This window comes from Malaclemys terrapin, chromosome 5 (assembly GCF_027887155.1).
Source record: "Malaclemys terrapin pileata isolate rMalTer1 chromosome 5, rMalTer1.hap1, whole genome shotgun sequence".
Taxonomy (NCBI): domain Eukaryota; kingdom Metazoa; phylum Chordata; order Testudines; family Emydidae; genus Malaclemys; species Malaclemys terrapin.
The window spans coordinates 103,776,032-103,803,924 of NC_071509.1; the positions used below are offsets into that span (position 1 = coordinate 103,776,032).

The window sequence follows — 27,893 nt, forward strand, 5'->3', positions numbered from 1 at the left end:
CACACATTTTATGTTTTTAACTGTCTTTCTGCTTCTTGGCCTGTGCTTGAAAAGAGTAAAAAACAAAAACAAAAAAAAAGCCCCGCAAAATTAAGTGAACTGCTGGCCAAAGTCATTTGAAACTTCATCTTTTTCCTTTTTATGTGCCATAAATGCTTGAATACTGATTTAATACCATTTCGTTTCTATAAAATGTTAAACATTGACTGATGCTTTATATTTGTAGTGCAACAGCTTTTGTGTAGTTATTGAACTTTTACGTGGCAACTACATCCTGCATTCCATTCAAAACTGTAATAGTTTATTTATTCCTGTTATATTTTGCTTGTAGCTCTCGACTAGGAGACAGTGAAGAGCTCCCAGAAATCCGTGTAGATGCAGCATCTCCTGGACCCAGAGTAACCTTCAACATACAGGACCCTGTAAGGCATACCCTACATATCAATTTAATTAGCATACCATGCTACAGTAGATTAAATACCATGTTGACTGGTAGCACCTTGGAAGTATCTGAGTTAAATATACTTACGAAGATTTGAATTGCCAACCCCTCTTGATAATTATGAAGTCTGGTGGTGTCCATTTTAACACAGAAATTATTAATAGAAATATCAAACTAAAGAATTTTCACTTACTTCTTTAAATAGATTAGTTCATATTTTTAACAAGTTCACTTCCAGGTATCCTCAGACCAAGAGCTATCCTGTGCAAAAATAATACACATGGTTAACATGTTATTGCTATTTTTAACAGATATGCACAATAGCCATATGCTAATTTGTATGTTCAGCCTTGTTTAGCATTTTGGAAATGGTTATTAATGAAATAAACATTTTCTGAGTTTGCTATAGTCTGACACACATGGCCATCTGTATGTTTAAAATGTATTATTCAAATATCAGGTTTTTTGTTGCAATATCCCCTCGTCCCCATCCTTCCTAAATGTGTCATTGCTGTTGGTTTTGAATGAGTCATGCTATGGTAACTGTTTTAATTTTATTTTTTCTTTTTCATTTTTAATTAAGTTGAATAAAACAGTTTTGGGGATTACACAACAATCCAGCTGTCCAGGGGAAGGGTATTTTCAGGTACTTGTAAAAAGAAAAAATACATACTTTGCCATAGCACTAATTCACTTCACTGGCAGCTGCTCTTCAGTTATTCATCTCTCTTTCAAACTCCACTAGGCAGAATGTATATCAGTTTTTAAAAAAAGATTTTAAGTAAGTTTAAACGTGAAAAGTTATAGGTGGACAGGATAAATTGAGTTCTCAAGGATGGTTACTTTCCCATATGTAGCTTAAATTTTGCAGTTTTTTGTAAAACTAGTAAGGACATATTTTGTTTGCATATTTAAAAAGGCCCTGATGCAGGCTGATCTAAATTATAGAGACTACAATAAGGCAAGCCATGATCTATCCTTATATGCAGAGCGTACTGTAGAGAAGAACTCAGTGCCCACACAATTATCTTAATCTTTTTCAAGTGTGTCCCAAGAGTGCAGGCATCAACACTGATGGAATATAATTCCAAGGTGGGAGGCCATCAAGCATCATAATTTGATATTAGAATTCCTATATCTAGTACAGTTGTGTAGGATATCTTATTTAAAGGGAGCAGGATAACCAGTTTGTCAAAATTAGTGCCCAGACAACTCACCTACTTAAAAAAAACCCTTTTAATTTTAAAAAGATACTTTAGACATATTGAATGGAAGAAACTAAGTACACCTTTTAGAAGACAATCATCTAACTTTTTCCCTTCCACCTTTTCTCTATTTTTCTTTTATAAGTTTTTGAGTTAGAATGCTTTTTCAGATCACCTTAGAGTGTTGATGTCTAAACAGCTCATTTCTGAGAACAAAAGGAAAGGCAGAATTGTGCTTTGCTGAGTTCTTTTATATACATTTAACACAGAACGTATCAAAAGGTTCCATTCATTTGTAATATCCATTTCTATCAATTTTCCACAGCTTAGAAAAGTTAAGTAGTGTTAAGTCAGATGTGTTAATGGCCATAATGAAAGCATGGAGCAAATTGTCAAAGGGTCTTCCACTCAACACCCATTTGAATGGCCCATGTGTTAGTCTAACACCTGCATGTGCAGTTATTTAGACTCTATCCCTGCATATACAGGTGTTAGTGCTTGAAAATAATTTGTGTGGGGGTATTTGCTGATGCAACGTGCACCAAAACAGTTGAAACCACTTTTTGGAAATGTAACCCTAAAGTTTCTTCCCATCAAGTCACTTTTATCCAACTTTCTGAAAAGAAGAGCATAATGTATAAGAGAATACTGTACATTCTGTACTAGTACTTTGCATGCCCTTTCATTCACTAACAGATTCCTGTGCATTTCTCTAATTTACAGGTGGCCAGGGTGATTCTTTCTGTTCTGTGTTCTTTACTTTTAAAATCTGTTTTCAGTTAAATGTTCATTCTTCTAGTGATGGCCTGTCATAATGTATGTTTTGATCAGAGCTTGTTTAATTATCTAGCTAACAAATTCAACTCAGTCACTAAATGTATGGTAAATGTATGGTACTGTTTTTCCTCCAAACCTATACATTTATTTATTGTGTTACATGATTCATTTCATACATTCCTAAATCTGACACTTCTGTCTGTTCAAAATGAGGAACCTGAGCTTTGAGAATTTTTAAAAGCACTCCTGCGTTTTCCCCAAGATATCTTAATTTTTGCGTAGTAAAGACAGTAACTGTGAACTTTAATATCTTTTTGTCTTTTCACAATCAGTTTCCAGAGGAGACAGAACTGGACCTTTTGTCAGTAACTATTGATGGTCCATCCCATTACTCATCCACTAGTGAAGGATCATGCTCAGTATTCAGTTCACCCAAAACTCCAGTAGTCTTCTCACCAAGCATTCCCTTCCAGCCCGAAGAGGGACGGCGGGATGACAGTTTATCTTCAACCAGTGAAGACTCTGAGAAGGAAGAAGACCATGACAGAGAGAAGGCTTATTTTTACAGAAAACCACAGTAAGCAATTTGTTTTAAAATATTTTCATTAGGGCCATGAGAAAATGGTCTTTAAAGTTCATGTCTTAGGTCTAGAATAGCTTTTGCTGACCCATGTCTGATGAGTTGACTTTTTTTTTTTTTTAAATGGCAGCTCTTGGAAGCCTCTCAGATTTTGGAATGTTGGAATAAATCTCAGTTATTGGGCAGAGGGTAGATGAGGAGGGTCAAAGGTACGCTGTACCTTATTTAACATATAGTTCTGCAATTTACCTCATGGCTAAGCATGTGTATAGGGGCTAAACATGTATATACAAACACAGCATTATAAACAATGTTGAGAGGGGATATATATTAAAATATAATATACATAACAAAATGTGTTATATTTAATTGTCTCTCTCTTCCATATCCCTCGTTTGTTGCTTGTTGTCTTAGTCCTGCCTCAGACAGCTACAGTCTGTATCTACAGGGCCCAGTCCAGATCAACCATGAAGTAAATATTTAATATCAGAGGGGTGGCCATGTTAGTCTGGATCTGTAAAAAGCAACAGAGAGTCCTGTAGCACCTTTAAGACTAACAGATGAAGGAAGATGATATCTGTCTGTACTTGTGCAAGTTTCTTCATGAGGTTGATAGATTTCCATTCCATACGGCTAAATGCAGTGCCTTGCATGGTGTCAAGTATCAGAGGGGTAGCCGTGTTAATCTGGATCTATAAAAAGCAACAGAGAGTCCTGTGGCACCTTTAAAACCAACAGATAATCTTAAAGGTACCACAGGACTCTCTGTTGCTAAATATTTAATAATACCTTAGTGGAAGATGGACCAAGATAGCAGTGTGTACCTATGAAGATTTACCATATGGTGCTTCTTACAGAAAACTTCTTAAAATGTTATATATAGTGGGTAACTGAATTGTCAGCAAATACATTAGTAGATAACCTTGGAAGGAATCTTGTCACAGTGCTAATATCTAACAAGTAATTGTTCTTTCTGCAGGAATACCACTCGCAAGAAAGCAACAGGCTTTGCCGCAGTTCACCAACTGTTTACTGACCGCTGGCCAACAACTCCTGGCAACAGAAATGTGACTGGCACAACCACAGAGAGAAATATTGACTTTGAACTTGATATCAGAGTTGAAATTGATTGTGGAAAATGTGTGCTGCATCCAACAACGCTTCAGCAAGAGCATGATGAAATCAGCTTAAGAAGGTAAAAAACCTATTGAAAGACAGTAAAATTACTAAATCATATTAGAAAAGAGTATATTACTGTATTGTCCCAGTCTTTCTGTATTTTACATTTCTTTAGTCATATATAAGACAACTTACTGATTTACATCAGTTGGGATCCTGCCAGTACATCACACAATACTCAATGGTAACTAGGCATTGACTCATTTTAAAAGCATAGAAACTATAATAATTCCCACCATTTTTAGCCAGTTAGTGGTCAGTAATTTGTATCACCACCACATGTTGCCATAGCATGCAATAAAATTAATTATGATTGAATTATAGTCTTTGTTCTGGGAAAGCATGAAAGTCTGCTTCCACAAAGGCTTGAGTCTAATTAGCCTGACACCAAGAAATGAGTGTACACCTGTTTCCTTCTTACCCATCCTTTTTATAAATGGAGATTTTAAGCTTTTAAAGCACTTGGATTCCTTTTTTACTCTCCAAATAAATGCCTGAATGCACTGTCTCAAAAATTTTGAAATACACTGCTGAGTTGATCCATACTGGGCTAATGCTGTGTTCTCTTGATATTCAGTTCCAACATTTTTTTTCATTTTACTCACTATCCTTGAGATAATGTTCACTGTACAATTAAATGTATTTGTACAACTTGAAGTGAAATCTTGACTCCACTGAAAACAGTTGGAGCTTTGCCATTGACTTCAGTGGGACACGATTTCCCCTGTTTTTTTTAAACCCTTTTCTCCATTCTGCAGATATGCTTTGACAGCCAGTGGCCTCTGTTTTTGTTATTCATTCTTAACCAAATACACCTTTACTTTTAATTTCTTCTTTGAACTTTAACACAGTGTTAATGATAACCAAGCTTTAGCAAAACTGAACTCTTGGGATTTGTAATGTTATCCTTACCTTTCCCATATTTTAAATCATGCAAGGGATTTGTATGTAGTAACAGATCTTCTTCTTTTTTTTTTTTTTTTTTTTTTTAACTTTCCTCCTATAATTTCTAAAGAGAGGAACCTGCAGCTGAATATCTGGCTGTGCCTGGCATACTTCAGGCAATCCCATGACACTTTAATTGTAGTGATATCACATATTTGAGTAGCCTCCCAATATACAGCAGTGGGGGCATTTCTGAAGAAGTTTATATAAGGAAATATGATTATACTGTTGAATTTCTGAATGACTTTAAAATGGACATGGGACAGAGTAGAAATATTTTTTTCCTTAATTAGAGCTATATTTTGTTTTGGTTTTCATATTGCTTTATTATTATTTTGCTGTGTCACTTGTGTAAATGGAATTTGGTATGCAGGGGGAGGAAATCATAAGGGGAGAGCAGAAACAGTGAAAAATCCACAAATGTTACCTGCACTCTGAATTCATCATCTACTATAGATAAACTTGAGAATGAAGGCAAGGGACACTTTACTACTTTTTGTCATTTTTAAAAAAAGTTGGTTTTAACTTTAAAATCTGCAAATAACACTAATAATATATTTTGGCAAAAGCAGAGGGGGATGGGAAAAGGCCAAAGGGGATAAAAAGGCCAGGTGAAAAGAGGTCTGATGGGCAAAGAACAACTAAAAGGGGTGGAAATGCTTCTACTATTCATTGTGAAATTACAATGTAATTTTTAAAAAGAAAATCCCCTAAATTTTAAATATTGAAAAACATACTTGTTTTGGAGTATTAGGTCTGTACTAAGACAGGTTGTATATTGTTATGTATCTGCAGGAGTTATGATCGGAGTTCCAGAAGTTTAGATCAAGAGTCTCCTTCAAAAAAGAAGAAATTTCAAACTAACTATGCATCTACTACTCACTTACTTGCTGGCAAGAAAGTGCCGTCATCTCTACAGACAAAGCCTAGTGACCTGGAAACTACAGTATTTTACATTCCTGGTGTAGATGTAAAGGTAAAAATTATGGGACTAGGAAACATTTTTCCTCTCCAACTAGAAATGACTAGAAACAAATACATGGCTTCCTTTAGATCATCTTTTATCATTATGGCATGCAATTTATATAGTACAGATATCAAGTGTGATACCTGCTGTTTCTTACATGGGAAATATATGTTGTACTTACTGCACGCTATTTCTGGTACATGTTAGCAATATTTTGGAGTTGTGTATGGTACATGTGTATGGCTGATATATTCTATATTCTTAATAGAGCATAATAAGTATTATAATGAGAAGTGTTATCTAGGCACAAGACTAGGAGCCATGAATTCGAGAGTTCCAATAACACTTCTGGCATCGCTACGTGTCCATAACAAAACTTGACCTTCTGACTCACTTTTGCCACAAATAATAATTTCTCTAATCTGATGTTTTGGAAGGAGATTCAAATCCATAGGATATCAACTACATTTCCCTCCTCCCACTAAAAAAAAAAAAAAAAAAAAAAAAAAAGAGAGAGAGAGATTTTAGTTGTAAGATAGGAAAAATGTTTAGCTTTGTGCCAGTGTGTGATCCTGTATATCAAATAGTATAAATGGTATTACATAGACTTTAAAAAGCTAATTAGTCCTATTTAAAAGAAAAGGTTGCTGAAGTTAAAGCCAGACATTTGGCTTGTTTGCTTCTGCTTTCTGATAGGTGGTATGGATTGCATGTATTGGGAAGTCTTCTCTGTGCCTTTAGTGCATGTGAAAATGCAATAGTCAGTGAATGCAGGGTGGGGCATAGGTGGAGGATGTGGTCTTCCTTTTCTGCAAGTGATCATCTCTCATAAAGGTAATTATTTATGACGACGTCATCTGCTGTAGATCTTTAAGAAGTGGGGAGCTACTCACGGTGACTTGACTTCCCCTTCAAGAACCACAAGAAATCTTCAGGGATACCAGACATGGCCCAGTTCCCTATTGTAGCTTTTAGGTGGCTTTCGGGATACACAAGCATCATTTGCAGTTTCTTCTCTGGCTCCTAGTGCCATCCACTGAATAAGACTAGATTTTGCTTACCCACATCTATAGGATATTTGTATGTAGAACATGAAACCTTTGAATTACTTTAAGAAGAGAGGTAAGCGATCTGGGCAAGATGATATGTAGTAGTGTGGATAGTCTGTACAAAAAAAACAAAAACCCACAACTATACGAGGGAATAAAGTAGTCATTGGCCAGGGAATGTGTATGTATCAAGAGGAGAGCAGCAGTTCTTGGTGAGAGAGTCTGTCACAACTATTAGAGATTTGTGTCCTATATGCTAAAAAATATTGCCTGTTGCTCATTATGTTTATGATTTAATTTTGTTTTATAGGTGAGGTTTCTTAATTTATTTTGCTTACAAAAAATTATGACTCTTTGTAGATAAAGATTATTGATTCCAGAGTTTTAAATATATGTTTGTTTTTAAGATCATGCAATTTAAAAAAAAATGCAAAGAACATTTGGAGAAAACTGAACTGTGCAGAGATTCAGTGAGAATGCTACTTCTGTGAAGTAAATGGATTATTTTTTTCATTTCAGTTACACTACAACTCTAAGACTTTGAAGACTGAATCGCCAAATGCCTCCCGGGGATCCTCTTTGCCAAGAACCCTTTCCAAAGAGTCCAAGTTGTATGGTATGAAAGATACTGCCACATCTCCTTTATCTAATACTACCCACAGCAAGACTAATACCTTACTTCTGCCCCAACCCCCACCCATCCCATCAGGTACTTGTAGAATATCCTTTTAAACTATAACTTCGATATCTTTTTTCCTTCCACATCATATGATCTACTAGCTCTAGATCTGTGCATTAGCTGAACCTCAAAATGGTCATAAATGTCTAAATATTTGCTGCAAAGAAACCTGACTACAGAAGCACATGTGCAATTCATGAATTCTAACTGCTCTTAAAGCTGCCTTCTCAGAGATTTCCCGTTAAATGGTTCTCAACATATATCTCACAGAGCACAGTAATGGCCAAATACCACCTACTCCTCCTCTTCCTTGAACAGATAACATACAATGCTGTAAAGAAGCTTAGTTGTTTTTAAAAATTACTAATTATGTTACTAGTACAACTAGCTATAGTTATACTCTGCAGTATTCAAAATTCAATAGAAAATTTTATACTACTCAATTTACTCACCAGTTCATCCATGTTACGTCCTTCCAAGAATACTCTTCATTACCATGCAGCTTGCCTTGAAAGTAATACTTTGAAGTGTGATAATTTCTGTAATTAATTTATTCATCATGATCCCAAGCAGCTGTTTACAATCATTGGATTAGTCAAAATACCAGACATTACTGTGCTCCACTACTGCAGTCCACTGAAAACTACTGTGGCTTGGAATTACCTGAATTCCAGTTTTTAGTGTCTTCAACTTTGATTTAAAATTTCAAGAGTAACAAGTTGAATTATCCCAGTTTTCAGTCAGAGGTCTATGACGATCTCTGGAAGGTTGCAATGTCAGATCTAGAGGTACGTAGATTTCTTTCCCACCTTCCAGAGGATTGTTATCTCACTTCTCTCTTCCTCAGAGTTTAGATATTAAAAAAAACAAACCCCATCAAAACAAAATGAGCTGGAAACAGTAAACAGTGAAAAAAGATTCTATTAATAGGCTCAAAGTCTGAGAGAGAGCAGTGAATTTGAGCACTTGCCTCATTATCCCTGGCTTTTAATCACTGTCACTGTGTTTCCTCCCAACATCCACCTTCTTTGTGGATCTCTGAGTTCATGATATTTAATTTTATTGCTTGCTTCAGTTTCTGTCTTATGTTGTATCTTTCCTTGTAAGCTTGCTCATAACTTCTTTCCATTCTTTACTTTTTAATTCTTGCCTAAATCTCCCCCAGAGCTTTTTTTATCTTTTCTCCACATAGATTTCTCCCATAACTCTCCTCTACTTATTCTCTTACTATACGATAAGAGAGAAGCCAGTCCAGATGGTCAGCAGCATCAGTCAGAGTAGTATGGTATTAAAATTCATTGCCAAGTGGCTTAGGAACTGACAGAAAGATGAAGTATGAGTGTAAGGTTCTATTTTAGTCCTTCAGTTAGTCAGTATTTGTATCTTGCGTGGAGAAATCCTATACAGCCATAATACTATATTTTACTTGTATTCAAATGATCCATTTTTGTATATGATGATGAATCCCAATTCAATTACATTGCTCTTTCTTCATTCCTAGTTCTAATTATCTATACTTCACACTGCAAATAACTGAGCTGGTACTAATAGCTTTTTAGAAATAAGATCTTGCTTGAAATTTACTGAGCTACGATAATTTTCTCATTTTAGGGTGCACAGATTTATACGTGCAGGTCTCTTCCATGAATTGAGAAGAGAATTCTCTTACCTGGAATATAACTTAATATAAAATTATCTCCAAGCTTGGAATTTAGGTGTTCGAAATCCATTGTTAATATGATTTCCTGTTTAGAATCCTCATTTTATTATTTTTATAATACTGTAGGACTTACCATTTGCTCATAGGGGTTTTGACATTTTTCTCTGTTGAAATCAATATATTTTTCCGAACTGTTGCAAAATTAAGTCAGATGAGCAATTTTGTCTTCACCCTTTCCAATGTAAATGCCAATTGCCTTCCAGTAAGTTATGGCTGCTGTGTCTTGTCTTCTGGAGAAGTTTTGTTTGGCTGATTTTAGTGACTGTTTTGAAAAAGCATAGATGTGGAAATGAAGTAAGGACTTGAACTAGAGCAAGTGCATTAGGATAGTACTACTAACTGAACTGAGTTCTTCATCTCTGTTATTTTAACACATTTTTATTAGAAAACTATGCACTTCTGTTTTTTATAACTGATCTATGAAGTGGCTGTTTCACATGATGATGGAGGAGTATACAGTACTTGATCTATTTTTTCTAATTGTAATGAAATGTTGCTATACATTTTAATTGGAGAAATTGTATTCCACTAAACACATTTACATTTTATAAATGTTTCAGCCAAAGGGAAAGGAAGTGGTGGAATAAAAACTGCAAAATTGTATGCATGGGTTGCACTTCAATCATTGCCTGAGGAAATGGTCATTAGCCCCTGCCTATTGGACTTCCTAGAGAAGGCTCTGGAAACTATTCCTATTACACCAATAGAGAGGAATTACGCAGGTACCATGTGACTACTTCTTTTTCATATATTCTAGTATCTAACTTTATTGACTTTTTAATTACAGTTGCTTCAAACCATTATTTAACAAGTTCTTTCTACTTTAAAAGCTGTCAGTTCTCAAGATGAAGACATGGGACAGTTTGAAATACAAGACGCCTTGGAGGAGTCCACAGCCTCACTAGTGTCATCGTCAACGTCAGCATACTCATCCTTCCCTGTGGATGTGGTGGTTTATGTACGAGTTCAGGTGAGAGTGCAACATTAACATACTGCATACTGTGTAATGCTAATAGCATTTTTAAAAACATATGCAATTTAAGTTTGCCTTTAACTTTGCTGTTTAAAATTAGATTCTTTAGAGATAGTTACATTCAATACATACCTCAGAATGGTTATCTGTTTCCAGCATGACATCAGTGAGAATTCTTGTAACTAAAGTTCTGAAGTCATTGGCTCCAAGCACATGGTGATCAACTAGAAGTGAACCATTTTGAGAAGCCCCACTGGCCTTTAATCATCACTACTTTTCTTGCTGTTCATGGTGGAGTTTCCTTTGTTGCTTTACTGCTGCTAAGTCCTTACTGTTTCGTAGCCACACTTAGACATACTTGTCTTCTCTACAGCACAATTCTCATCTTATTCCTCAGAAAATATCCTTGGATAACTAGCATCCACAGCTATCGTTCTTTTTCAAATAAATAAATAAAGTACATATAGCTAAAATATAAAAGACATCAAAATGAAACATAACTGGTTGGGTTGGGAGACTTATGCCCAAAAATTGCTGTGGGCTACCAGTCTCTGAGCTCTTTTGGCACTTTCTTCGACCTCTCTTGGTTAAAATCGGACAGGAGGCTGACCCAGGAAGTTTTGAGAGGCAAGGATTTTAAGATAATCCAAAGTGTCTTGAGACTGTCCATTTCAGCTGCTTCAACATAGTTTGGCGTGATAGGTACCAAAGCTAGCATCCGCATCTTCCAAATATGAAGCAGCTTCCCAGCTGTGGATTCACCGGGGCACACAGATTAGTTCTGGCAGAATGGTTCACTATTATATCTAGGCGTCTTTCCTGACCATTACCTGGATTTCCTGGGTAACACACCTCAATGATATAGGAAATCTCAGAAATGAACATAAATTCTGCAGATTGTAAATCATGGAGATTTTAGTAATTTCAAAGCTGGACCAAAAAGCCTTATTATATTTAGGCTACAGGAAAGTTAAAAGCTATTATTCTTTGGATTCAAGCTCATAATGATTTTCAGGGATTTTATATTTGTGCTTAAATTCCTTTCTTTTGGCTTAGCCTTCACAGATCAAGTTCAGCTGCTTACCTGTATCAAGAGTGGAATGTATGCTGAAGCTGCCCTCTCTAGACCTAGTGTTTTCTTCAAACCGAGGAGAACTGGAGACCTTAGGCACAACTTGCCCCACAGAAAACTTGGCAGTTGGTGGTAATACTTCACAAACTGGATCAAAGAACTCAGTTAATAAAACTGGGATACCAGGTAATATATATGAACAATTTTCTTTGAATTAGTTCACCTAATACATTCAGCTAACAGCATGAGTGAATTAAGTTCTGTTTGTGTATTGAGGGGGTGGGAGGACGAATAAATTTAGAATAAAAGTTAAACAGCTATGTAGTGCAGTGTTAGAGTTCTATTAGGTTCTAGGCATGACAAAAACTCCTTATTGCTAGAATAATAAAATGTATTTTTACTACGTTGTTATACAGTTGTCATTTTTAACAGAATGGCTCTTTGGTATCAGATCAGTATTAAAAACCATTTTTATGTTGTTGCTGGTCTTCAGGAATGTCCACAAACCATGTAATAGAAGCTTTGTTTTTTAAAAGAAGTTTCAGAGCAATACTTTTTAGTAGTCTGTATTGCCAGTGTTCTGGTATTTTATATCCAAAAAAACACTTTTGGAGCTGTACAATTAGGTTTATTTTGCTGCTCTTTGATAAACTTGCCACATCATTTAGTAACTACAGTGATGAGTATTATAAGAAAAACTTTAAATGGATAGGTTGCTAGCTCTTCTGTTAAATATTGAGGAACTTCTCAAATATCTTTATTTGTACATATATGTATATATTATATGAGGTTTATAAGTTCCACCACGTGTTGTCTGTTTTCAATTTGGAATGACTTCATCCTTTCACTTTTAGTATGACTTTTAGTTTACTCTCTACTTTCAACTTTTGATGGTATGTGTTTCTATGCAAAGTTAAAAATACAGCACCCACTAACTATGGAGTTGTACATTTATGAAATTGTATAAGAAGACATTCATATCAGTTTTCTAACCTATTCTGAAAACTCAGATGGGTAAAGTATTTTAGGAACAATTTTGTTGCCTTTGTAAAAGTAAGTTCAGTTGTCTGTTTTAACCTTTTGACAGGAATGGCATTGTTAGTTAGGTTATTTAAGGCATAAGAACCTATGAATGGCCTACTGGGTAAGACCAATGGTCCATCTAACCCAGTATTCTGTCTACCGACAGTGACCAGTGCCAGATGCTTCAGTGGAAATGAACAGAACAGGGCAATGTATCAAGTGGTCCAGCCCTAGCTTCTGGCAGTTAGAGCTTTAGGGACACCCAGAGCATGGGGTTGTGTCCCCAAATTGTTGTTTCACCGATGTTATTTTGAAATGCATCTGATGCATCATCTAGCTTTTTATGACATAGTAAGTATTTTTAAACGGTTTCATGGTTGAAAATGCTTTTGTACTAAAACTACCATAACATTTGTGGATTTTTGGATTTTCTTTAGGTTCATCTGGACTAGGCAGCCCTCTTGGCAGAACCCGACATAGCAGTAGCCAGTCAGATTTGACTAGCTCTAGCAGCAACTCATCAGGCCTGAGTTTCACAGCCTGCATGTCTGATTTCTCCCTTTATGTATTTCATCCATATGGAGCAGGAAAACAAAAATCTGCTGTTACTGGTCTAACTCCTGGATCAGGAGCACTAGGTACAGAATGGATTTTTTTTAATTTTTTAACTTTTGCAATTGTTCATTAGATTTCATAAACAATTGTTAAAATGTGAGAAATAGTTGCACAAGGCTGTGTTAAAGAATCCGTCAATGAGGGATGTGTATACCCTATTTACTGTCTCTTACAGAATCCTGGAGGACCTTATTTTCAGCACTCCAAGTGACACTTATGTGAAAGCATACATATTACCTGCACTTGGCAGATCCAAAATCATGTGTGTTCATGCTTTAGAACCTGCAACTGCAAAACCCATTTGTCTTAATAGGAAAAAGTAGGCCCACATACGCTTATAGGATTCTTGGTGTAAATTCCAACACTCCCACAAACATGTTAAAAAGCTTTAAGTGGGTTTGCAAGTGTTCGTACTTATTTGTATGTTAACTGTTTGTTATATGGTAGCAGCTCACAGCCACAATCAAGGTTGGGTTCCATTTTGCTATAGCCTATATAAGCATAGGTCTTCACCCTGAAAACACTGAATAACATGAACAACTTTACATACATGAGTATTCTTCTTTGATTTAGTGGTACTGTTAACATACGAAGTGAATGTGTGCAGGATCTACATAGAGTAGAATAGTCTCTGCCCTGAAGAGCAGTGACAAAATGCTATCAGATAGAGCTGGGCAAAATATTTCAGAGGAATAGTTTATTTGCTAAAAAAAGCTGTTTGGGTTGACCCAAAATTATTTGCAACTTTGACATGAATTTCGTGGAGTGCGGCTTAGATGCCATTCACACAACCAGGGCAGGGAGGAGGAGGTGGAGATAGTCATCTCCTTGTAATTTTTAGCCAGTGGTAAAGGCACTCACCTAGGATATAGAAGATTCTGGGCTTGTCTACACAGTGGGGTAATGCACTCTACAGCGAGTGTGATTTCTAAAGCACACTGACATATTGTGCATTAATTGGCCGTGGAGACTCTCCTGGTGCTTTTCAACATAGTGCTGTTTGAAACTGTACTACATTAAAGCTCACTAGGGAACCTTTAGTGTGCACCAGCTGAGTTGACACAGACTAATTGATATGCAACTTAGAAATCACACCTCTGTAGAGTTACCCCACTGTGTAGACAAGCGCTCAAATTCAGTTCCCCTCTTCCCATGGAGAAGGGATTTGCAAGAGTGTGTCCTAACTACTGGACTAAAAGTGATAAGAAGATCACCACTATTTCCTCCTTCACTGGCCGTTTTGTGAATCTAACCCTTTAAAAATGCTCAAACCCACTCACCCTCATTTTGGGTCAAACAAAAAAAGTTTCATTTCACCCAGAACAGATTTTTTGGATCACCTAAATTTTTTGCAATTGTAGGATTCGGTTTGATCTGAAATGTTTTTTTCCAATTTTTCAGAACTGCCAACAAACTGAAAAATTAGCTATTCACCCCACTCTACTGTCAAATGCATAATGTAAACAAACTGAAAACTGTGTCACTTGTGACATATTGTAATTTCCAAAATTTCATACAAAATTTTGACTTTCATCTTGATGGTGTTCCTAGGTAAATCTTCTTTTTTTTGTTTGTTTTTCTATTCTAAAAGAACCATAAATGATGATTTTTACTCTGAGGTGCTAATTTGGGGAGTACACTGAGCATCACTCTTTACATTTGTAGGTAATGTAGATGAGGAGCCCACTTCAGTCACTGGTCGGAAAGATTCTCTGAGTATTAACCTTGAGTTTGTGAAAGTAAGTCTGTCAAGAATAAGACGTTCAGGAGGTGCTTCATTTTTTGAGAGCCAGTCTGCAAGCAAAGCTGCAAGCAAGATGGATACTACGTTAATAAATATATCTGGTACTTAATAGTTTCATTTAATCTATACTGCTTTCTTCTGTGTTTGCCTAACAGTAGAGGTGTTGTTCCAATGATAAGCACCATTCTTTCTCATATAGATGTAATTTCAAAGCCACCAACCTATGATGTGCAATAACAACCTCTTTTAAGTGAATCAGTGACTAAGACCTTGTGGGGGGTTTTGTGTTTGGGTGACCTCAGATATCTGTGTCTGCATATATCTCCCTCCTCCTCCACTGTTGACTCATTTAATTTCAACACTTCACACATGTTCTTTGACTTCTGTTTATATGGGTTTACAGCTCTTGAGATTTTTGCTTTGATTTTCCAGTATGAATGAACTTTGAATTTCATCCATGATCATAAAGCAAAGAGAATTGTTATCCCTGAGTTTCACCCAAACAAGCTTAAGCCATCAATTTCATAGGATTTTGAGGCATAAATTGTGGTTAGGTAGTTCATGAGCCTGAAGGACCCTTTGGCAAATCCAGATGTTTCATGTAGTTTTGAGGGGGTTTTGTAGGTATTTCTCACAGCTCCAGCAGTACCAGCAAAAAGTAATTTAAGTCATTGTTTACTAAAATTAATATATAGTATATTAATGATGTACATGCTGACGTTAGTATTTTTAAGTATACTTCAAACAAATGAACTTATTTTCCAACAGTTTGTATGTTATCTTCTCTGTGTCCACACAGATCCCACTGTGGGTGCACATGAGCCTTATGCACACAAGATCAGAATCTTTGATCTGCAGTGTCAGTTCAGGCACAGTTCAACAATGCATGTCCTCATGAGTCCCTCCTGTCGGATAGAAAGGGCAGAGCAGCCACAACTATCTATCAGTTCCTTATTGCTGTCTGTGGCAATGATGTCATTGCCAATTACTGATTTGAGCTAAAAAACAATTTGAGACTGTTCACCCTTAGTTACCATGTTAATCCAGATAAGATTTACAGACTTCTTCCCAAGGTCTTTCCTCCCCTCCTTGTTGCTGACCAACAGTTTTTTCCACCTGGGTTCACATAGTCTTTTATTTTTAGGATAACACTGGTATGTGGGGTGGGAAGGTTTATGACAAATTCTTTTTGTTTTATTTAAAACCATCTTCAGTCACCCCGTCAGTCAGAGGCCTTCTTTTTAGAAACTTCCCCTTATCTTATTAGTTATTCTTTTTACCAGACTTCATTCCTTCTGACCTTATAACTCATTATTTTCAAGACCTTCTTTCTGCTTGCTAGTCAGGGCCTTTCTTTACAACATATATATTTACTTAAATCAAACTTAAGCTAACTTTAATTCTTTAATTTCATATTTATCCTACAATTCCCTTTATATTGTCCCCCTTTTTTAACTTTATTTTGGTCATATCAAAAAATAAATATAATTTGTTCCTCATCACACTGTGCCACTATTTGCACCAAAATGGCAGATGCAGAGCCCCTTCAAACAGTGTTGGTGTTCCAACAATACATCAACCACCACAAATGCTTTCTGAAGAGCTCCATCATTATGCCAATATTTCACAATCCAATTACAGATTTGTTTGCCACCAAAGATAGCATCTTAGCTTCAAGATAGTATTTTTAGTCACCATTACGTAAGCCCGAAGAGTCAGAAACTCCAAGCTCTCATTGCTGACCCTCATAGCAAAATATTCCACAGAGATGTGGGGATGGTAAGATCTCATCCTAAACTTATTCTCAAAGTTGTCAGACTTTCATTTGAACTACTCTGTTAATCTCTAATCACTCATTTTCTTTTCAAAACGCCATTACTCTCCAGAAGGGAAGAAACTCCACATCCTGGATGTTTCAAGGGTCTTGTTATATTATCTTGATAGGGCAAAGCTTTTCAAACAGACTGTCTTTTTGTGGCCCTCTCTGCCCTTCTAGCCATCTCCTCCCAGAGAATATTGAAACAGATTACATAATGTATTTAAATCTATCATGTTGATAATCTTATCCTCCAAATATGAAAGCTTGCTCCAATAGACCACAAGCCATGTCCTCTGTATGCTTCAGGAACATGCTCATGTCTCAAATGTGCAAGGCAGCTGTGTGAACAAATCCCTTTACTTAAATGCTATGCCTTTGACCTGGCTGCAAGATCAGATGCCAAATTTGGTATGATGGTTTTACAGTCAGTATTTAGTTAGTGGCAGCCAAAACTTCTCAATCACACCTTTCAGATGAGGTTTATCGGTCAGATAGAGTGGGATCCACATGGACACATACTCGAGGAAGAAAGAACAATTACCATATAGTAACTGTGGTTCTTTGAGGTGATATTATCCATGTGGATCCCAAAACTTGCCCTCCATCCCCACTTTTTCAGAGTTCTCCTTCCCTGGATTCTGAGTTGGCAAGGGAACTGAGGGAGAGTTATGCCCGCTCTATCCTTTATGCTCTGGAGTCCAGATGGCACGAGTACATACACAGTGCAGGTGCAGCCCAATGGACATTGCTATTCAAAGATTCCGCCCTTGCACACAAGGCACAGGTGCACCTAGAGTAGGATTCACATGGACAACACCATCTTGAAGAACCACAGTTACTGTAAGGTAAGTATATATTGCACTACCCCTTTTAGTGCTTGAAAATGTTTTGGTGAATATATCAGATATAAGTAAGCTAAAAAAATTGAAGGGTAAATTTTCAAATGTTAGATTCGATTTTCAAAATCTCTGAATATTGAGCTTTTGCATTTTTTATCAGCTGTCTGTGATATAGGATCTGCTTCTTTTAAATATGACATGCGGCGACTCAGTGAGATTCTGGCCTTCCCAAGAGCCTGGTATAGAAGAAGTATTGCCAGACGCCTTTTTCTAGGTGATCAAACCATAAATCTACCAGGTAAACTATCCCTTATTTCTCTGAAAAATTCTTCCATGAAATAAACCAAAGCAAGAATAGTTTAATTTATGCCATAATATATTAGTAGAATGAGTAATTAGATAAAGCAGTAGAAACTATACTGTAGTATAATATACAGATTGAAAGCAGGTATTGCCCAATTCTAATTCGCAGTAATTTTTCATTCGCCTAAATGGGGAGTTGGTGTTTATGTATTAAGAAAAAGTCACTACAAACAAATTTAAATTTCAGCAAAATTTATAACCTAGATCAGGGGTCGGCAACATTTGGCACGCGGCTCGCTAGGGAAAGCATCCTGGCAGGCTGGGCCAGTTTATTTACCTGCTGACGTGGCAGGTTCAGCCGATCATGGCCCCCACTGGCCGCGGTTCGCCATCCCGCCATCACTCAATGGGGTGAGTGGGAAGGGCGCGGGCAAGGGATGTACTGGCCGCAGCTTCCCGCCGCCCCCATTGGCCTGGGACGGCGAACCGAAGCCAGTGGGGGCCGCAATCGGCTGAACAATGCCATGTCAGCAGGTAAATAAACTGGCCCGGCCCGCCAGGGTGCTAACCTTGGAGAGCCGCGTGCCAAATGTCGCCGACCCCTGACCTAGATAATGGAGTGGAGAGTGTGCTTATAAAATTTATGGATGACACCAAGCTGAGAGGGTTTGCAAGCACTTTGGAGGACAGAATTATAATTCAAAATTACCTTGACAAACTGGAGAATTGGTCTGCAATCAACAAGATGACATTCAGTAAAGACAAGTGCAAAGTACTGCATGTAGGAAGGAAAAATCAGATGTACAGCTACAAAATGGGGAATAGCTGGCTAGGCTGTAGTACTGCTGAAAAAGACCAGGGGGTTATAATGGGTCACAAGTTGAATAGGAGTCAATTTGTGGGTCACAAAATGAATATGTTGTGAAAAAGGCTATTATTCTGGGGTGTATTAACTGGAGGGTCATTCTGCTTAGCACTGGTGAGGCCCCAGCTGGAGTATTATGTCCAATTCTGGCTGCCACAGTTTAGGAAAGAGGTGGATGAATAGGAGAGAGTCCAGAGGAGAGCAACACTCATGATAAGAGATTTAGAAAAGCTGACCTATAAAGAAATGTTAAAAAAAAAAAAAAAAAAGTCATGTTTAGTCTTGAGAAAAGAAGACTGAGGGGCACCTGACAAGTCTTCAAGTATGTTAAGGGTTATTATAAAGATGACTATGATCTGTTGTTCTCCATGTCCACTGAAGGTAGAACAAGAAGTAATGGGCTTAATCTGCAGCAAGGGAGAGTTATGTTAGATATTAGGAAAAACTTCAGGGTAGTAGTTAAGCTGTCTAATAGACTTCCAAGGGAGGTTGTGGAATCTGCATCATTGGAGATCTTTAAGAACAGGCTGGACAAACACCTGTTAGGGATGGTCTAGGTATACTTGGTCCTGCCTCAGCACAGGAAGTTGGACTCGATGATTTATTGAGGTCCCTTCCAACCCAACACTTCTGTGATTCTATGAATACTATTGAAATAATATTAAGGTGACAATAAAAACACTTTAGAAGAATTTCAAAGTTACTACTATGAAATTTGCTGCTAAGATTGAAATATACAGAACATTTTCCCATATGTAGGAGTAAATTTATTTTGCTTCTGTTAAGTGTTACAGACTGATTGACTAAAAATAAAATAGTTACACTGCACTATGGGGACTTTTCTTTTCCAGCAGCATCAGGTCCTGGAACACCAGATTCCATTGACGGAGTAAGCCAGCATCTTTCTCCTGAATCGTCACGTAAAGCATACTGTAGGACTTGGGAGCAGCCCTGCCAGTCTGCTTCATTTACGCACATGGCACAGTCACCCAATGTTTTTAATGAGCACAATACAAACACCAGTATGTCACCTGGGACAGCAAATCATAATTTAAAATCTCCAGCTGTTGCACGATCCAGGAGTGTATCCGATTCTTCTGTTCCCCACAGAGGTGAGTGGAAAAGGAGATTTTTAACAATTCTGTGTCTTTTTAGTGTGGTCTAACACCATAAATATTTCCAGTAATTAAATACAATGATGTGATAGGGCATTGAGTCGTCATATCAGTCAGAAAAGTTATCAGTTATTAGTTAGTCAGAATAACTCTGTTTGCAACTGTAAGTTTTCATTCTGATCTTGTACTCTTAGAGTACTGTAGGTGGGATGGAGATAAGGTAATTATATTGCTTTAAAAATTCAATGAACTTGTTTTTAAAATTTTAAACAGGAAATTTAATCATGGAAAAGTAGCAAGCCTATAAATAAATTAAAACTTAAAGGCACAATCCTGTGAGGTGGTGAATGCCATTGGCTCCCACTGAAATGTTTAGCATCTTGCAGGATCAGATCCTAAAGCATGTATTTTTCTCTCATCTATAAAAGACATTGGAATTGCTATTGCTAGCACAAAAGTTACACAGCTGGGGTGTAGTTCTGCAGTTTCTTCATTTATAGTAATCCTTTCCTCTACACTTGGGTCCACCCACGCTAATGTGGTGTTCCCCGCGGCAGCTCCACGTCACAGATTGGATGGGGTCAGATATGTGGTTGAATGCAGATGACAGAGTCTCAGGCCCATATTAGGAAGTACAAAGTAAATACAGATGTGTTACTCTTTGTATAGAGGTGGAGAGAGTAATATGAACTTGTTCTACTATGACTGATGTGATTTTTGCATCTTATGGGTGAAATAGTGGTGTCTATTTGGGGTCTGTACAGTATTGAGGCAGATAAGGTGTTTTTAAAAATGTTTTTTACTATAGTGTAATATCTGGAGAAGTGAGAGGACAGGCTTTTAGTCTATACGGAGGGCAAAATGTTGTAAGCAGTTCAAAAAGGAAGACTGAGCTGAAGTAGAATTTGTGGTTAGCTAAATATTTTTTGAACTAGCACATAAGCAGTTTAGGCATAGTACTGTGTTTTAAAAGATGACAAATATTCATGTGGGCTTCCAATAGGAGTTCGACTGACTTGAATTTCACCAGTCTGTGACAAACCCCAGGGTACAATCTAGACTAATGAATAGCTATCACACCCCTGCCCTCTAACCTGGGGTGCCCTTTACAATGTTTTGTTGCTGTAGCTGCCAGTCTGGACTGCTCACAGTCTCCAGCATGGAAGTCACTCCCAGCTATGTCTGTATGTGTGCTGCAGCCAGCCAGCCACACCTTGGCTCCTACCAACTTTGGCTATTGTGCTGGGTGACCCAACTAATTCCCAATCTTAGATTTTGCCCCAGAAATGTATGTCCTGTACTGACCAGCCTTCTCCTGGACAATACAAGTTTATATAAACTCTGTTATTGCTTTAATAGAAATAACGCTTGCCACTCCAAATGGAGTTTCCCAAGTTTAACTATAAAGAGAGAGATTTTAAGTGAGTACAAGTAATAAGGCATAAGTCAGAAGTGGTTACAAGAAAAATAAAGATAAAAAGCAACTGGTGTCTAACTTAAACTGTTAAATTCAGAGCAAAGTTTTCTCACCACATACTCTATGCACTCTTGCAGTCTTACTGACCAAATTTCTTAGGGCAGGACCCTTCCCCAGTTCATTGGCTGCTTCCTTTGCATCTTCTGGTGCAGTGAATCAATGAACTGGGGGGGGAGGGGGAGGGGAAATTACTTGGGGGTGTTTGTCCCTCCTTTTTATTATGTCAGTCCCCCTCTTGGAAAACATTTCTAGCTGAGAAGATTCAGGAGACAGTCTATAAGGAAGGATGTTCCTTGCTGCTTTTTCCTTACCTGTTAGAGCTTCATTTGTTTTCCTTCCTGCTTGATGACTCTGTTTACTGCTTAAATGCAAATTAAGCAGAGCACGCATTCCTTTGTTTGAGACAGGACTGTTTATCAACCTCAGTTTGGAACATGTGTTAAGAACACTATACAATAGAATCTTATACGGTGTTGACATACACCTTTTATCATGTCAGTAATGACCAGCAAATAATACGTTTTCAAATAATACCTCACAAGGCATATTTCATACAAAGATTATTACAATAGTGTGTACGGTGTGGACACAGCTAGATTATGTCCATTGGTTCTTAACATGGTTGTCCACGTGGATTCTTCTCTTGGTGCGCATGGACCTCGCGTGCGCAAGATCAGATCTTTTTGGTCAGCAGCATCTTTTGGGGCTGCAACTGCACCCAAGATGTCCTTGTCCCTCCATGAACATCACACTGAGAGTTGGCGGGGAGCCCAGAGAGCACTCTTGGAGAAGGCATGGTTCTCAGAGGGAATAGGCCCACTCGTAATCTTCCACCTTCCACGTCTAGTAGATTCGCCATTATCTATTGAGGGATTGTTAATCCTGCAAAAGACATGTGGCACACTCCAACATCAATACCTGTCACTTCCAAGAGGGCAAATAGACAGTACCAAGCTCCTCCGAGAGCTTGGAATACTTTGATATGTATCCAGAGACAAGCTGACTTATTTTAGTAGCTATTCAGGAAAGATCCAAGTAGCCAGGTCCTCCTAATACAACACATGGGAAAAGGACCATAGAAGATTAGATCTCTTTGACAGAAAAGATGTCTGCTGCACTGGTCTCCCCATGTATGTTGCCATTTCTGAAATACAAAGATTCAGTGTTTAATGTGTAAAATCTGTAAGACTTTCAAATATTTATTATATTTTATGGATGACTCGAAATTTAATTTTTTTTTCTCGTGACAGTGTTCATAAAAATAGAGAAATGAGTGACTTCATTCTCATGATAATTAAGGCAACAAAGTAAACCATAAATGTTTTAATTTTCAGCAATCTTTAGTTGTACTTCTCCAAGTATATGACCCGGGGGCACTCCACCATAGGATACATGTGTCCCCATGCACCCTTTACCAGAGATGGTGTTTTTTGTTTTTTTTAAAGGTAGTGTGCTATTCTAGAGGGCATTTATGGTATCCACTGTTCTCCGCTTCCCACCTTTTCTCACTTACTGTTAAATCATTCTTTTAATTAGCTCAAATTTTATTTTAATTATTATATTAGGTTTTAGTACAATCCTGTGCTTTTGAAAGGGGGGGTCCCCCCTCCCGAACTTACTGTTTTTAGTTCTATGGCACTTCCTGGGTTATATCAAAAACCTCAGAGTTCCAGACCTGCCACAGGTATTTTCCCTATAATGACAGGCACTCTAGGGTATCAGCCTGGTAGAAACACCCGCACCGGTTGGTACCGCATCACTCACAGGCACTGCAAAACCATAAGCCGGTACTGTGTGGCCCCTCGGTACCTGAGGAGACCCAAGAGGACCAGGACCCACAGAATGAGGAAGGCTCACCCCATTCAGCCGAGTCCTTTGAGGCAGCAGTGCCACCAACCTTCCTGTGCTGACAACTTTAGGCTTTTCAGGACTTAATGAAGCCTCTGGTGGAATTCCTGCAGACTCCTTTAAAGGAGCTCCAGGAATCTCAGCAGTTCCTGATTGATATTTTAAACATCACCCCCCAGGATAAGATTGCTCTTCCTATTAATGAGTCACTGTTCTCACCTGCTCACACTCTATGGCAAACACCTGCTACTATTATGCCCACTTGCAAAACAAATACTACATTCCAGCTAAGGGAATGAAGCTGATGGTAGAGGCTGTCAACAAAAGGAATTATTAAACATGTTCCAGACCCTTTCCTTCCAACAAGGAGTCAGTTAATCGCCAGAGCTTCCCTGAAGGCCATTTCTAATGTCACTGACACTGCTTCATGATCCCTAGCCACCACAGTGGTTATGAAGCGAGTATCCTGGCTCGTCATCTGGACTCCTGAGAGAGGTGCAAAACACTATGGAACACCTCCCCTTTGAAGGGCTCAAATGCTTCAGTGGTGACATGGACTCCTCACTCCACTCTCTTAAAGACTCCAGAGCAATGCTGCGCTCACTGGGAATATACATGCCTGCAACAAAGAGACATTTTAGCACATCTCAAACTGCACTCCGTTCTTGGCTTTTTCAATACTACCCACAACAGCCCTATCTCACATCTTCGGAGCCTCCTAGGCAGTGATCAGGACCAGCACAAAATGTGCACCTCCGTGTAAGAGACCATTTTGACAGCTTGCTTGAGGGCCTCAAACAAGCTCTCCCTCTAGATCTTTTGCTGTATGACTCCACTATATATCCCTCCCCACTTTGGAGACTGCCTATACCATTTCCTACATGCCTAGGAAATGCATCACCACAGACAAGTGGATTCTGTAGGTGATCAGTGTGGGATACTCCATTAATTTCCATTCTGTCCCTCCCACCCCTTCCAGTTCTTCTTCAGGGGCCCGCCTCCTGAAGATCTCTTGAAGCAGGAAGTGCAATCTCTCCTGCACTTGGAGTTATCAAGCTTGTTTCTCCTGACTTCATCAGAAGAGGATATCACTCCAAATATTTCCTGGTTCCCAAGAGAAGCAGAGGCTGGAGGACAATTCTAAATCTCAAGAATATGGACATCTGTGTCCTTTCACAGCACTTCAGGATGATAACCTTAGTCAGCATATTTCCATCCCTAAATCCTGGGCATTAGTTTGCAGCCATTGACTCCTTTTATATAGCCATTCACTCCTCCCACAAGCACTTTCTGCACTGGTTAATAGACTCAAAACATTACCAAATCCTCATTCTCCCCAAGGGTCTTTACCAGGTCTTTTTAGCAGTGCCAGCTCACCTCTGTTGGTGGAGCATTGCAGTGTTTCCATATTTGGATGACTGGCACCTCAGGGGTCACTCAGCTCTAGAGGTTCAGTTGGCAGCATTCAAGGACTAACACTGTTTCAATACCTGGATATTTGCATTAATCTAAAAACACTGACATTAACTCCTGTCTTCATGGGAATCACTCTAGATTCGCTAACTGCCCAAGCTTACCTTACCAAGGTAAGATTCTCCACTATGTCCATTCTAACGTCTACCCTACAGCACAGTCCACAAACAACTCTAAGGGCCTGCTTACAACTTCTAGGCCACATGTTGGCTTCCACATTCATTATGTTGCATGATTCCACATGCATTATGTTGCAAGACTGCACCTCAGATGTCTTGGGGCTTGCCTGAGGACTGTGTACACCACAAACAGATGGTCTTTCCAAACCAATCATGGTACCGCCAAACATACAGACTCTCTCAGGTGGTGGAAGAACCCACTGAAGTGAAATCCCTATTTTCACATCCTCCACTCTAGAAAATCCTCATGATGGATGCCTCTCACTTGGGTTGGGGGTTCCCCATCTACAGGAGGCCACTGTACAGGGCAAATGATCCCCACAAAAGAGAGCACTCTTCATAAACATCCTAGAACTAAGAGCATTTTGCCTCGCCTGTCAGCACTTCCTTTACAATATACAGGGCCCCTCTGTCAGGGTATTGCTGGACAATCAGGCAGCGATGTACTATATAAACCATTGGGGGAAGCAAGATCCCCAGTCATTATGACCAGAATCGCTAAGACTGTGGAACTAGTGTATCTCACATCATATAGAAATCTCAGTGGTTTATGTACCCGGCCTCCCAGAATACAATTGCAGATTTCATCAGGACCACGAGTGTTGGAAAATGCCCAACAACACCTTGGTCCCCTGCCCAGCTCTACCTGCCCATACCTCTGATCCTCAAAACATTATTCAAACTGAGACAAATAGGAGTAAGGATTAGTCTCATAGTGACATCATGGCCAAGACAAGTGTGCTACTCAGACCTTCACCTCTCTGTGGCAACAACTCTTCATCTTCTGAGACAGGAAGTCTTCCCTGAGAGGAACTCAGGTGCCCTGATCCATCCCAGTCCTTTGTCTCAAGGGTTGGCTCCTCAATGGTTCTTGAGTGTGGAATTACCCTGTTCAAATAAGCTCTAGTCAGATAAGATCTAGTAGGAAACCACCTACTTGTAAGACTTACTTGCAGAAGTGAAAACATTTCCATTCCTGGTGTTCCCTCCATTCTTTGCATGCCTCGGATGCTCCACTCTCAAAATCCTAGATTACCTGTTGGACTTAAAGACCTGAGGCTTTTCAGTAAGCTCATTCAGAGTGCACCTGCTCGCTATCAAGGCCTTCCATTTACCTATTGAGGGGGTTTCACTCTTTGACCCTTAACCATGGTTAGGTTCCTTAAGGGCTTACACAACTTGTTTCCCCTTCTAAGGAACCCTGCTCCCCCATGGGGCCTTAACTTGGTCCTTAATGCCTTGAGATGCTTCCCCTTTGAGCTAATAGCTGCTCTCTTTTTCACCTTTCCCTTAAGACTTCATTTCTGGTTGCTGTTGCTTCAGCCAAAAGAATGAGGGTGTCAAGGTGCACATGGCAGACCCATCATATACGGTCTTTTACCCCGACAAGGTCACACTGTGTCCCCATCCTTGCTTCCTCTCTACATTCTCATTGAATTTCATATTAATCATGAAATTCGTTTACCAGTATTTTATCCAAAGCAGGACACCTCCAGAGAGGAAACTAGTCTACACACACTAGAAGTCAAGCGGGCCTTCTCCGTCTTCCTTTAGACTGAGACCTTTAAAGCTTCTCCAAAGATGCTTTGTACCTTTTGCTGAAAGAATGGATAGCCAATTTCCACTCAGACTCTGAAATGGGTTTTAGGTTGCATCTTTACCTGTTATAAAACTGCTGGGATACAACACCCTCGCAGAGCAACAGCACACTCCACTGGGTGTCATTCCACTTCTGTTGCCCCTCCTGAAGGATGTTCCCATAGCAGAGATCTGCAGGACTGCAACTTGGTCTTCAGTTCACATGTTTGCCAAGCAGTACACTATCTTACCTGCTTACCTTTGGTAACACAGTTGTCCAAACTGTTTTGGATTTGCCTCCTCAGCACCCTCCTCTACATTAGTTACTATTTGGGGGCCTCCGAGAGTGGAGCATCCATAAGCATATACAGTTGCTGTGGCATCTTTGGTTTCATGGTTGATAAGAAACTGAGTAGCAGCAGATCCATGCTTTTTTTTATATGTCCTTGTCTGGGAACACGAGGTGCTGCTCTGTACAGACACATGGATGCTGCTTTTTTACAATCTCCAGTTGAGAGCACATGGGTATGCACACGTTCTACACTGGAATACCCATAGGGACAAAACTTCTTGAAGAATTAAAATTACTGTTAAGGTAAGTAACCTCTCCATCTGTGGTGCTTTTAAATCTAGTGGCAGTTTTGTCTTCTGTTAACATCTTTTAATGTTAAAAACCTACAAGTTTTCCTTCAGGGAATGCCTTTTTCAATCTTTACTTTCCTCTGTTTTTAGATACGCTCTCGAAAACATCAACACCGTTTAATAAATCAAATAAAGCTGGAAGTCAGCAGGGGACACCATGGGAAACTCTGGTTGTGTTTGCTATGAATTTGAAACAATTAAATGTCCAAATGAATATGAGCAATGTAATGGGCAATACTACGTAAGTAGAAAAATTGGTGAATTAGCAGATTGTTTGATATTTTAATTTGCTTGGGGAAAAAGACTGTTAAACAGTTGTCCCCCAAGAACATTCAAAACTTGCTGTCTTCTAGGTCAGTGGTTCTCAACCAGGGGTACACTTACCCCTGGGGGTACACAGAGGTCTTCCAGGGGGTACATCTACTCATCTAGATATTTGCCTAGTTTTACAACAGGCTACATAAAAAGCACTATCAGAGTCAGTACGAACTAAAATTTTATATAGAGAATGATTTTTTTTACACTGGTCTATATCCTATACACTGAAATGTATGTACAATATTTATATTCCAGTTGATTTATTTTACAATTATAAGCTTAAAAATGAGAAAGTAAGCAATTTTTCAGTAATAGTGTGGTGTGACACTTTTTTGTATTTTTAGGTCTGATTTTTGTAAACGAGTCGTTTTTAAGTGAGGTGAAAATTGGGGGTACGCAAGACAAATCAGACTCCTGAAAGTGGTACAGTAGTCTGGAAAGGTTGAGAGCCACTGTTCTAGGTTATT

At 38.6% G+C, this 27,893-nt stretch overlaps 1 protein-coding gene across 10 annotated transcripts in view; it reads left to right on the plus strand.

Annotated features, from left to right (window-relative positions):
- Nucleotides 1-27,893, plus strand: part of BLTP1 (bridge-like lipid transfer protein family member 1) — a 233,691-nt gene that overhangs the window by 193,342 nt on the left and 12,456 nt on the right. For 2 of the 10 annotated variants that reach the window (XM_054029923.1, XM_054029924.1), the window contains 14 exons: nucleotides 332-422; nucleotides 1,026-1,088; nucleotides 2,757-3,001; nucleotides 3,984-4,199; nucleotides 5,924-6,104; nucleotides 7,664-7,853; nucleotides 10,104-10,265; nucleotides 10,374-10,513; nucleotides 11,573-11,774; nucleotides 13,049-13,249; nucleotides 14,892-15,071; nucleotides 17,789-17,926; nucleotides 19,648-19,908; nucleotides 27,199-27,349. In XM_054029923.1, coding sequence (XP_053885898.1) covers nucleotides 332-422; nucleotides 1,026-1,088; nucleotides 2,757-3,001; nucleotides 3,984-4,199; nucleotides 5,924-6,104; nucleotides 7,664-7,853; nucleotides 10,104-10,265; nucleotides 10,374-10,513; nucleotides 11,573-11,774; nucleotides 13,049-13,249; nucleotides 14,892-15,071; nucleotides 17,789-17,926; nucleotides 19,648-19,908; nucleotides 27,199-27,349 — 2,421 coding nt within the window. The remainder of the gene's footprint in view (nucleotides 1-331; nucleotides 423-1,025; nucleotides 1,089-2,756; nucleotides 3,002-3,983; nucleotides 4,200-5,923; nucleotides 6,105-7,663; nucleotides 7,854-10,103; nucleotides 10,266-10,373; nucleotides 10,514-11,572; nucleotides 11,775-13,048; nucleotides 13,250-14,891; nucleotides 15,072-17,788; nucleotides 17,927-19,647; nucleotides 19,909-27,198; nucleotides 27,350-27,893) is intronic. The other 8 variants (XM_054029926.1, XM_054029927.1, XM_054029925.1 and 5 more) reach the window with 7 other exon arrangements.